Raw genomic sequence first — 13,046 nt, forward strand, 5'->3', positions numbered from 1 at the left:
CACAGTACGCACCTAATTAATGTTCATTCTTATCATGAAGAGTGGAGAGAAGCATAAGGAGTATGCCTGGAGAGTTCACACTGGACTCAATCTTCTGGAATCTTACACTTAAATAGCAACTAGCTCTTCAGTGTCTGCAAGGGGCCCACATAGCTTTCTCTATTGCCCAGAACCTTGGGGCCTGTTTGAGAGGCTATAAGCTCATATGGTTATAGGAAATAGTTAATTAGAAGGTCTAATGAGGCTGCCGTTATTTCTTGTTTTTCTTGAACCAGCAACTCTCTAATAGCAGGCAGGGAAGTCATTTGATTAGTAAACAATGACAGTGGTTCTCAACCCTAATTATATTAATATGTGGATGTAACAGTACTGGTTGTAGGGATGGGACACAGACATATTATTTTAAATTGCAGTAAAATACATAAAACAAAATCTACCATTTTCACCATTTTTGAGTGTGCAATAGTGTTAAGTACATTCACATTGTTGTGCTTTATGTAGCTCCCCAGGCAGGTGATTTTAATATGCAGTCAGGGTTGAGAACCTCTGAACTGTAATGGAGAAAACTTACAAATACTGGTTTAATTTCTGAGGTTATTTCTTCATTAGTAACATGCATGCCAGCTAGTCCTTTGCAATTCTTCATCTATCTATCACAAGGTCCTGCTCCTATTTGGACCATTACCTATGCTGTACATCTTCAATTCTGTCTTGAGCTTCTGTTGTGTGACCGCACCTCCTTCTCCCCACTACTACTCCTACCACTACTACTTCTTCAGCTCCTTCAAAACACTTTAGGCACAGACAATTCTGCCATCTCATTCTTTTATCTAGTGGTACACATTGTTTTCCTCAAATTATTTTCATATAGAGCTTTTGCAATATTAAATGAAGGCCAAATTAAAGGATTTTTTAAAAAGATTTTATCCATTTATTTGACAGAGATCACAAGTAGGCAGGGGAGGGGGGGAGAGCAGGTTCCCTGCTGAGCAGAGAGCCCGACTTGGGGCTCAATCCCAGGACTCTGGCATCATGATCTGAGCTGAAGGCCGAGGCTTTAACCCACTAAGCCACCCAGGCGCTCCACTGATGCACATTTTAAGTGGGTTTTATATTGTCTTATTCCCCTACTTAAACACTTTCACCTCTGGATCTCACTCTTACATCATCTAGGACCTTTGGGGCCAATACCTAATCTTTTCCACCAACAGATTTCACATTGACTCACCGGTTGGGTTCAGTTTTGTCACCTGTTTCCTCTTCTCTTAAAATAGTGATAATGTAAGGTCCCTTGAGCAGTCATTACTATTATTTGAGCACACCTACTATGTGAAAGATATAGTGCTAAGCCCTCTCTTTGCTTTTTCATTTAGTCTGGAAACAACCTGACTGAGGCAGCTATCCTTTTTATAGAAAAGGAAATCAAAGTGGAAAAGTTAAGCAGTGTTCCCAGGTTCACAAAGCCAGAATACAAATCTGGGTCTGTTGGACTCTAAAGAGTCTATCTGTATTAACCCAAACTGAAGACAGATGCTCAACCAACTGAACCACCCAGGCACCCCTAAAAATATTTTTAAAATCCTCAGCTAACCTTGGGTATTTTTGACAGGTCTCTAACTCTTTCTCCAGGGCTGGTTGCATAAATATATGCTCAGTTCTTCTAAGTTATCGAGTGAACAAGTGATCGGACCTCATTTGGCAGTTTCCTAAGTCATTGCAGTGTAGTAAATGAGAGATGCGGGAGGGAAATTTCCAAATATACTTTTTTCCCTAAACATGCACCATAAACATAGTCAACATGAAAGGAAATCTCCTTAAGTTTGTGCAAAGGGCACATTTTGAATTCCTGTTTGTACCAGAAACACAGTTCTACTCCTGAAATGATGAAACAAGCACTGGATATAACCTCATGAAAGACATTTAAAAAGAGCACCTACTAATCCTGATTAATAGATGGAAACTTAATGTAAATTTATGTGGATTATTTTTCCAACAGTGTATCTGAGAGTTGTATGGCCTGGGGTTTTTCCCATGAGCTAGGGAGTCAGACAGGACTAGGTTTGGGTCCAGGCTTCACCATTTCCTAGTTGTGTTAACCATGGCAAACTCTTTAATCTCTCTGATCCATAAATTTTCTCTTTAAGTTGAGATAGTAAGACTTAGCTTATAGGATTGTTTTTTGAATTAAAAATATCACAGGTAAAAGCCTAAATAACACAACAGGTACTCAGAAAAATCATAGTGAGTATTATAATTATAGCTCATTGATAAGAGTGGAGAACAGGTACAACTCAAAATTTGCTAGAGCTATATACATCAAGAGATAATCGATGGCTTGGTTAATTTGTTCAGCCAGCATAATCTATAGGACTAAATCTTTTAAATCTCCTAAAAATTACATTTGATAAATGAAGAACCAGTTTAAGCCAGGTGACTGCAGTGACTATGAAAGCATTTTAATAAGATACCATACTCATTTTATAACACAGCCTTTATTTTCTGTTTCAAAACAAAATTTCCAAGAAACAAAACAAAATACTTACAATGGCTGGGTACAAATGAAATAAAAATCACAGTTTCAAAGAACCAAAATCAGTTGACTGCTTAAAGGCAGATCACTTGGTTTACCAAAGGAAAAAAAAGGTTAATGTCAAGAAGGATTAAAATTAAATTTAACATTCTTTCTATATAATGCTACATTCCCCAATTAAGAAAGGAGAATTCGCATATACAACTAAATGTTAAGTGTAAAGAAGTGGCTGAAATTCTGCATACTTCATAGCAAATTATGCATGAAAGTTTATTAATTGCATAAACTTCCTGAGTGGCTCCCATGCTGCACTAGGTCTACATGCTTAATATTCATATCAAACAAGTTACAGCTTTAAGTGATTGAGCATGACAGACCTTGAACAACTGCACTTTCCGATCAGTCACTATTTCTGCTGAGGGTATGGTCTGGCCCACAAACCTCAATCTGAAATCTTAACTTACAGTGGAAAAGAAATGTAACTTAAAAAACAAAACAAAACAAACAAACAAAAAAACAACGGGAAGGATGACAAAGCACACATTTAGGAGTTTATTTTACACCGGCACATTTTTTTTCTCAAGAGCCCAGTTTCTCTTTTCCCTTCTTGCTTGACTTTTAGCCTTTTTTTTTTTTTTTAATTAAGAGAAAACCTTCCAGAATGGGAACTGTTGGTTTGTACACTCTTCCAACTATCTCACTTGAAAATAACTTCAGTGTCACCTAAGCACTATTCCAGGCCCCTTCCTATGTTGGCTATCAAGAACCCTGACCAATGTTTGTGTTCATCCTTCACATACAAAGACTGTTTCCATGGTGAACTGAAAGCATTTGGCTCTGTCAAAATTTCATACTAATTTCAAAGGACTTTACCAAGTTTGAGTGTCACAATTTTATAGTCTGTATTGGTTTAAAAAAACAAAACTGATTATCAGAAATTACATTTATCAAATCAATGGCCTTTTCTACACAACAACCCCCCACCGGTTCATCTTCAAAACCAAAGGGGGATAAAAAAAAGTCCCCAATACACTATAGAATGAAAAAATGAACAATCTATTCTAGAAAATGGCCTGCACCCCACCTCAAATCTCAAGTTTCTCTAAACCAAACAGAAGATTAAATAACTGAATCCCAAATATATTTCAGGAATGTATTTGTGCATGAAGCCTGAAATACAGTATTTGCTAACATTAAATATGCTGTAGTGTTATACACAGTAACCATGTGAAACAAAGAACATGTGGCTTATAAACATTAGCTGAGTGTTCTGGAAAAAGAAAAAGAATGCATCATTTCATCATTCAGTAAAGACAGCAAAGAAGAAAGTCAATGCCTCCAATAAACTTTAGAGATTGAATAAACAGTTACCACCAACTACAATTCAACTAAAAGCATACAGCCATTTTAAGGTAACAAAATACCACTGAAAATACCTAGCAGTATGCTAATATGCTGAATGACAGGCCACTGCTGTAGGATTGAGCAAATATGTCACTGTGATAGTTAAAGCAATTTCAACACATAGCCCTTTAGGCACACAGACGAGAAATGCACCTTTAGTAAAAGATGCAAAGTTGCAGGCACTGGACTGTCTAGATACTTTCTTACCATTTCTTTTAGGACTGACTCCTAAAACTAAATCCTACATTGCCACCAGCTGGATTTCTTTCTCTGCTCTCCTTCCCCAAATCCCAAAAGTTTATTCTGCAGAGGCACGTGGCTCTCATCACTTAAACACAGATTGGTGGCAGAGTGGTGGTTCCTCTCATATCGAACTCATGCTTAGCACTGGGACTAGGAGGCAGGCCAGATTTATAACCTGAAAGAATACTGAGAATCAAGGCAAAAAAGCAAGTTTCACAGGCAGTGTTTACTTGTGCACCCCTAAACAGCACTGAAAACGAGGTAGATAAACAAAAGTAATTGGACTGGGTTAAATCTGGGGTTCTAAAATGATACATCCCTTCATATTGTACATAACACTCCACACTCAATCCAAAAATCACAGCGGAAAAGTGCCTTTTAAACTTTCACAGATAATTTTGCTGTCAAACCATGAGAATTCATGCTTGATATAAAACTGGCAAGAAAAGGATGAAAAACAAAAGGGATATTTGTTATATTACAGCAAATTACCTTAAATAGAGATTCAAGACTGCTACAAATATACATAGGGTTATTTTCATTAGATTTACACCAATACTGGTTTCATAGTCTTATGATGTTACACCCAACTTCACAAACATAGCAGCATGTACTTCATGATGAAATGCTCACATTGCCACATATGGAGATACAGTACTATTCATCAGACTTGTACTTTGAGAAGTAAACATAGAGGTTGGACATACAGACTATCCCCCAAATAAACTTTACAAGTAGGATGGTTTAGTACAACCTCTTTCTCCTACAAAAAGGAAAATGAAAAGGACAGTTTTGGGTAGAAGGCCCTTGTTATATAGTAGGCTCTTTGTTAAGTAAGAAGGGAATTTCTGAGCTTCACCTCAAGAGTTAACTGCTTTTGGGAAGGAAAATTACCTCAGCAAGGATGAAAACAGCACTATTATATGAGTTAGCAAAATTATGAAATAATGTAAAACCCCGACTTAGAAAACTAGCCAATATTTACAGTCAAAGTGACTATAATCTGAATCAAACATTTAATGAGAAAAAAAATAAAAACCCACAGTGATGTGAATAACACTGTTTTCATTTCTGCACAAACTCACTTTTTTTCTGTATTTTTAAACTTATACATGTTACATATACATAATGTATACATAACATATGTTAATCCAACTACTGCGGTCAGCATGGAGACAGCAGTATGCTATTCACTATCTTCAAACTTCAGAAGACTACTTTTCTTTCCAGCAAAAAATCTGAAAAGATTCTAAATATTACAAGGCACTGCAAAAGTCTGCAGGCAAATGAATGATGAATCATACCTAAAACAGAGGTGGTGGCAAAATGTGGGACATTTGATGTAGAGCAGCCATTAATAAATGTAATTGTGCATGTCATCCATGGAGGTTTTTTTCATCCTGGGGTATACTGTTTAAAAGCATTACATGTAGAGAGGAAGGGATCTTAAAACCTGCAGGATTTTCACTTTATAGGTTGTAAGTCTTAATGTAATTACACAAAGCCAACTCTTATAATGAAACACGAGCAGTTTTAAAGAATTACGGATTTTAGGTGCATTGTTTTTGTACACATGGAAAACAATGCAATGCAAGTATTTGCATTACACTAATGTCCTAAAATCACTGCGACTTGCAAACCAATACTGTAGGAGAAATTTGAAGAATCTGTACAGAAGAGACTCACCCAAACCACAGTATGATTTATGAAAAGAAACTGTGGCTCTTATCAACAGCAATTCTGAAAATGCTGCCTTAGACACCCCAAAGGATAGTGACAAAATCTTTATGATGTTTAGTGTTATCCTCAGGGAAGCAATACCAGACACACTTTTTTGAAAAGGGGTACTGAATGTCACAAAGTAGACTATGCAAAAAAAAAAAAAAGTATACCTATTGAGTTTTCTTCATTACCTGGCAAGCTCATGGGGTAAAAATTTTAGAGGAACATGGAGGAAAATCTGTTCAAAGAAATGTTGGGTAGTAATATGGAATGGTTACCAGTAGATAGAATTCATTATCAGGTAATTGTATGGTAGAAATGACCCTGAAATTTTCAGAGTAGAAAGTATTTCAAACATGTGTATGTGATAGTTGATTAATACCATTTAAGAATTCTATTTGGGTTTCACAGAATGAGCATTAGGTAACTCTGTGACCAGCCTTTTAGGATTATTATAGTTAGCCTTCTTGAAAAGCAAAAAGTGTATATTTTGACATTGTCTCACCTCCTTCTAAAACTGGATAAAACCCAGTAAAGTGCAACTTGACAGTGATCTCCCTCAGATTCTAAAAAGAGGCTGCCAAAATCATGTAAGATCTAAAATCATCTAGGATGCTATATATACTAACAAGAAATTATAACAACTAAAAAAATGGCAATCCCCCCCTCAAAAAAAAAAGCTAAGGGCAACTTAAATAGTGTCCTTTGAGGGTCTACTATTTCACTGCAGGACAGTGTATACCCCACACCTTAGAACCCTGTAAAGCCAGTGTTTCATGTTTAAGTCTCAAAACCTACAACCTACTGTGTCAAGTACATTTTACTTCAGAACAATGGATCAATAGAGGTGTAACTTGAATCCTCTTTGTTCGGAATACCAAGATTCCCCCAAAATGAGATTCATATCAGCTGCAATATATCCCTTACAAAAGAATGCAAGCCAAACCAGTGCCTCTCAGATGCTCAAAAACAATGTAGTGTGCACATGAGAAACAAGGAGATAGCTGCTTTGAATTACTATTGAAATCCTAAAGCAGCTACAGTATCTGCAGAATCAAGGAACTGTTACAGTTCTGTTTTTTTCCTTTCTCTCCGCCTCACCTAAAACAAGGCTTCACTCCTCCTGCTGTGACGACGGGAAGAAAATCACATTAAAAAGGGCTCATGGTCTATATTGGTTGACAAAGTTATTCTAATTTCATATACCAAAACGTTTCCTGCAGCAAGTTACCCTGCCTTCTGGGAAAGGTAAACCTAAGATAAACATGTGAAGAATCCCATAAAACTCCAGCTGTTCGAGGGTCTCACTTCATCCACGTTTGGGGAATATCAATTTAAATAGTTTTTATACATTTTAAAGTATCATCCAGCTGCAGATAGCAGCAGTAAAAAATGGGGGCTTCTCAACAATTCATGGAAAGTGTCCTGGAAATGGTAATGCTCAAGCTGAGCTTATTAAAGCATTCTGAACGGTATTTTTAAAAAATCAAGTATCAAAGAGGATAGGATCTGAAGTGAAAAAACATTTCTGTGTGCAGTGCTCTATGTACAAACTGCACAGTTCTACAGAATGATGAGCTATATAAAATACCATGATGGAACAACAACAACAAAAATTCAGGGAAAAGTAAACTCAAATGAGGGAAAATATGGCAGAACCAAGAAGAAGAACGTTTAGTATCTTAGGTGTCCTGAAAATAATTCTGAAAAAAAAAATCTCCCTTTTCTTCATCTCTACTCTGATTCATTTGGGACCAGGAGGGATTGCAGATGGATTCTGCACTGATGAAGCTGGAAATGCCTGTAAATTCATTCCCGGCTGGAATGGTCCCCCAGATTGAGTAGGAATTACTACAGACTGTTGCGGTGTTCCTGAAATTCCTACCCACTGTACTGGGTACCCTGGCCCCCCCACAGCATTATATTGACAAACATGGGGCATTCCATATGATGATAATGGCCCAGGAAATGAAGGGAGTGGGAGTCCTTGTGGCAAGGAGGTTGGGACAGCTCCACGGATTTGGGACAGAGAAGAAATCCATGTTGGTGTGTAGCCCATAGTAGATGGAGTATTCTAACAAAAACAAAAATAAAAACAAAAGATCAGTTCATTTGGTCGATGCTTTTACCCATCTATATTCCTTCCTATTCCTTCTGGCTTACTATTTCTATTATTACTATAAGAGGCTACCACTTTTGGAGCACCTTTCTGTGTGCCAAGCATTGTTGCATACCTTATTTATTTCCTCTTCATTACTGCCCTATAAGGGAGGCATTTTTGGATAAAGAAACTGAAGCTCAAAACTGATGACACCCAATATCACTAAGCAACTTGACAGTGAGGTGAGGATTTGAATAGAGTTCCAGCTAACTCCAAGGACCCTGCTAAATCTCTGTTCACAGTTTAATACTGTCCATTTCTTTATGGTAGCAGTACTCTTCTATTTTTATTTCCTTCTGCTAGCCCCATGAATTTTTCTCATTCAGCACCACAGACCAGCTTACTATGTAATTCTTTGGACACAGACGAGCATGATATAGTGTGGCACAGGGGAAGAGTCTAGTATATACAGTAGGTGCTCAACAAATGTCACTGCCCTACCCACTTCTCATTGCCTTAAAGTCTAAAATTCCTATTGCATTTTTGGAAGTTTAAACTCAAGACAATTATGTTTTTGGCAGTACTGTGAAAATATATTCCTGCCTGACTCTCCTTATCATGTCCTATTGTGATTACACACATCTATCAAGATTACTGAAATTTTAGGCACACAGTAATAGTAAGTCAAACGGAAGTAAATAATTCTTACTTAAAGTAGAGTTTGGTATCAGTCCCAAATGCTTAGTTCTTTTAAGCTGACTAGTCAAGCTAAAAGCCTTTCAAATAAACGTTGAAAGTAAAAAGCTTTTGCTTGACTCAATAATGAATGACTGTATCTCATGTGGTGAAAAAACACATTTATTTCAAGTTCAGTCATCTCTTCCTCATATCAGTGTTTTAGTTCCATTAAAGTAAAATTTAATACCTCTGATTCAAAAGGGCACATATAGTATGACTGCATTTTTATGAAGTCATTTCCATGTATACATATACAGACATAGAAAGATATATGAAATGGTGTTTATAGTTAGTGACAATTATTTAGAGGTAGTGGGATTTGAAGGTGGTATTTTAAGATTTGTACTTTTCTGCACTTATTAAATTCTACAATGAACATTATTTTACAAACAATAATGTGATTTTTATTTTTAAAAAAGACAATTGGAGATGGTTTCTTATACTTAACCTTCTGCATATTTCAAAGGAATTTGAGATTCAAATGACCTCTAGTCTTTCCTCTACCAAAACACACTGCCTACTCATGTTCCACATCTTGTGAATGGTACACTGGAATGATAGCCAGTAATGGCAGCCAGAAACCTAGTCTTGACCACTTCCCTCTTAATGTACATCCATTCCATCACTAAATCTTGTCCCTTTTTTCTCCTTAAAGTAGGCTCCATGCCCAGTGTGGAACCCAGTACGGGTCTTGAACTCACGACTCTGAGATCAACACCTGAGGTGAGATCAAGAGCTGGACACTTAACTGACTGAGCTACCCAGGCACCTCCATTTTATCCCTTAAACATTTCTTAGAATCTGTTCACTTTTATCTCAGCTTCTCTTTATATAGACTACTGTGACTAACTCTCAATTCATCTATCAGCTTCTACCCTCACCCTCCCCCATAATCCTTTCTTCTTGCTTCAAGTCAGAGTAATATTTTCGAAAAGCAAATTTGATGTTAACCCTAGGGCGGCTTCAATGGCTAACAACTTTTTTTTCCCCTCCTGCTACCCGTCTTTCTTAAATAAAGACAAAGTTCCTTATCATCACCACTTTTAAGACCCTCCCAGCCTCCTTAGATTGACCGCATACCAACTCCTGTCTGCTCTCTTCACTTCAGCCAAACTAGCTTACTTTCAGTCCCCTCATGATCCCTTTACCCATACATGACTTTTGCATAAGCTGTTCTTTCTGCTTGGAATCACATTCCCTCTCTTTTTCACCTACTTAACACCTACTCATTCCTCAGATCTCTACTCAATCAGCACTTTTTCGGTGAAATTTGACTTCCCTTCACTAGATCAAATCTCTTACCTATGATATCTTAGTTTTTCCTTTGTAGTCCATATTATAGCTACAATTTTATATTTATATGTTTGTTCATGTTGAACTGCCCCACCAGAGTGTAGTTCCAAGAGATAGGGCACATACTTGTTTTTGCTCATCAAACCTAGTGTCTAGGACGGGGCTTGGCACATAGTGAAGGGCCTAATATAATTGTGACAAATTTTCTTATTTTTCAATTTTTCTAAGCTCAGTAACAAGCAAGAACATTAAGTTATGAGATGAGTTTTCCACAAAAAGATGTAATCAAGTGAACTCAAAATACAAAAGTAGTTACTACCTTGTGCTAGTTACTCTATAGGTGTTACCTCATTTAATCCTCACAGCAATCTTCTAAGGTAGGTATTAACTGTTTAAAGACCTTAATTACTTTTGTTCATACTCTATTTTCTACTCATTTTCCCTCCAAAATCCCCCATTATGCTGCAAAAAACCATCCCCCTACTAGTCAACAAAAGTCTCCATTCACAGAGTACTCAGAGGCTCTCTCACTGGCAACACCAATGCATTTATGCCTTGAAATTTGCCTCTAAAGACTTCCAGTGTTTACAATGGTAATATTATCTGTGTATAAATCAGTTCCAGGAGTAAGATAAATACAGAGTCCCCAAGAAATATACTGCTTACTATTTTGGGAAATCTAGGCTTTTGAAATTTTTATTCAACATTAACACTAACTGTATTTTCAGCCTCTTTACCAAACTACATGCAATGACTACAAATATACACATACATGTACACAAATATGACAGAAAAACAGACACACAAATATATCTCTTTCAATTATGAGGGTTCAGATTCTAAGCCCTGATTCACATTTTAGTAGATTTACTCATCATGAAAAAGTGATACTTTAAAAAACTCAAACACAGAGAGGTACAAAGTAAAATAAGGCCCAAATTCCACCATCCCACATATTTTAATAGTTCTTCCTATTTCTATGTGTATATACATATATCTAATGCCCATAATTTTAAACAAATACTGTATATACTATTCTCTAAGCCTACCTTCTTCCCATTCCAGATGCACTGAGGACATCTTTCCATATCTCAAATGCATGTACATCTGACTAAAGCCATCTGCAATTAACTAGGCATCTCATCCCATGAATTTAAGATGCCTTTCATTATATTCTAGCTTAAAGAGCTTTAAAATTATTTTGAAAAATGAACAACTAAGATCACTCAGTAGTTCTAAGAATACTGACATACAACATATGATAGCTTTTCCTCAAAACCAAACTCTTCTTGCAACACAGGACTGAATTAACCATCACTCTAGATGCTTTCTTTTTGATACCTGATGGTTACATTTTTGGGTATAAAAGTCTAAAACAAGGGACAGCAACCTACAGCCTGCCACCTGTTTTTGAAAGTCAAATTTTCATGGAATAAAGCCACATGCATTCACTTATGTTTTGTCTATGGCTGCTTTTGCCCTCCAACAGAGTTGACTAGTTGCAACCACATGACTTGCAAGTATTTAATAACTGGCCCCTTCTCAGGAAAAGGTTGCTGACCCCTGGTCTAAAAGATAATCTGCTCAAGGATATACTGAATCTAGATAAGGATAAAAGTCTCTATGTTGTCAAATCACACCATTCTCTCATAGTGACTAAGTGAATCAATTTTTACGGTTTTATTCTTTTTTTTTTTTAAGTAAGGTCCATGCCCATTGTGGAGCCTAACATGGGGCCTGAACTCACAACTGCAAGATCAGATCAGGACCTGAGCTGAAATCAAGAGTCAAACCCTTAACTGACTGAGCCACCAAGGAGCCCCTGGTTTTAGTTCTCATAAATAAAGAGGAACATGTAAAAACAACTTACCTCGTATACTTTGTTCCAGTTGTCTGACTCTAGTTTGTGTTGACTCTGTTTGAGTTGGTTTAAACTTGGCTTAATAAGAGAATTTCCTACTGTTTCCTTTGTCCAGTCATCCACCAGTTTATGTAAGTCGTCTGTGAACATCCCTTTTTTACTAGCTGGAGATTGCTGGCATGATGCTACATTACTTTCCACACACAATGGATCTAGAAGAAAAAACAGTAAAACCATAAAAATGGAATTAGAAGTGATAAATACTGTTCTTTGACCAACAGTGCAGTTGACAGAACCCCACATATGGGGTACAGATAGGGTAACCAGATATTTGAGTTTATCTGAGACAGTCCTGGTTTAAAAGCTGTTGCCCTGGAGTAATTATTAACAATATGCCTTTAACTCTCAAAAGTTTTCTCTTGTTGGATGGCAAATTATATGGTCACCTTGGTATAAGTCAAATAAGGTATATAAGTTATAAGTCAAATATAATATTTCTAAATATTCTTTCTAAAAACATTAGTGCCAATTATAATCTTTACATTGGTTTCTTCAGATACTCAGAAGTTTTAAAAAACAATCATAGAATGTTAAAATTTAAAAGAATCTTAGAAGTCTAATCCAAACCACTTGTTTTATAATGGACAAATGAGCCACAGAAAAAGAACGGCATGCCTGAGTTCTTGCAATTCTTGCAATTAGTCATCAGCTGACTCAGACTTGGAATGCTCAAGTGTAGACGAGGATGCTCTCTCTTTTCAGTATACCATACTGACTTTAAACAAGTATCAGAAAACTAGAATCTCATTTAACTTTTTAACCAATATTTTTGTTTGTTAATGATAAACAAATGGCAGAAACAAGAATACAGATGGTATATGAACCTCGTGAGTTGTAGAGCATAAGATGTCCAAATAAATGAAACAAATCAATTACAGAAGTTGTCCAAATAAATGAAGCAAATCAATTACAGAAGTCTCTGTTAGCAAAAAATTCCCTAATCTGAACATCACACTAAGTCTTTCAATTATTCAGTACTATTACACATTTGCTAAATCATTCTCATAGAAAAAATTCATAAAGTTCCAATTCCTCTGATTTATAAGCCAAAACTTACAGAGTGGATTTAAAATAAATTTTAGGAAATGCAGTTG

The 13,046-nt window shown here is 36.5% G+C and overlaps 1 protein-coding gene across 6 annotated transcripts in view; it reads right to left on the reverse strand.

Moving 5' to 3' along the window:
* Nucleotides 1-3,161: 3,161 nt before the first annotated feature.
* Nucleotides 3,162-13,046, reverse strand: part of WNK3 (WNK lysine deficient protein kinase 3) — a 157,428-nt gene continuing 147,543 nt past the window's right edge. For all 6 annotated transcript variants that reach the window (XM_032330111.1, XM_032330110.1, XM_032330114.1 and 3 more), the window contains 2 exons: nucleotides 11,902-12,104; nucleotides 3,162-7,973 (listed from right to left, as the gene is read on the reverse strand). In XM_032330111.1, the coding sequence (XP_032186002.1) occupies nucleotides 7,644-7,973; nucleotides 11,902-12,104 (533 nt within the window). In that variant the 3' untranslated portion in view covers nucleotides 3,162-7,643. The remainder of the gene's footprint in view (nucleotides 7,974-11,901; nucleotides 12,105-13,046) is intronic.

The sequence above is a fragment of the Mustela erminea genome, chromosome X (genome assembly GCF_009829155.1).
Source record: "Mustela erminea isolate mMusErm1 chromosome X, mMusErm1.Pri, whole genome shotgun sequence".
NCBI classification, from domain to species: Eukaryota; Metazoa; Chordata; class Mammalia; order Carnivora; family Mustelidae; genus Mustela; species Mustela erminea.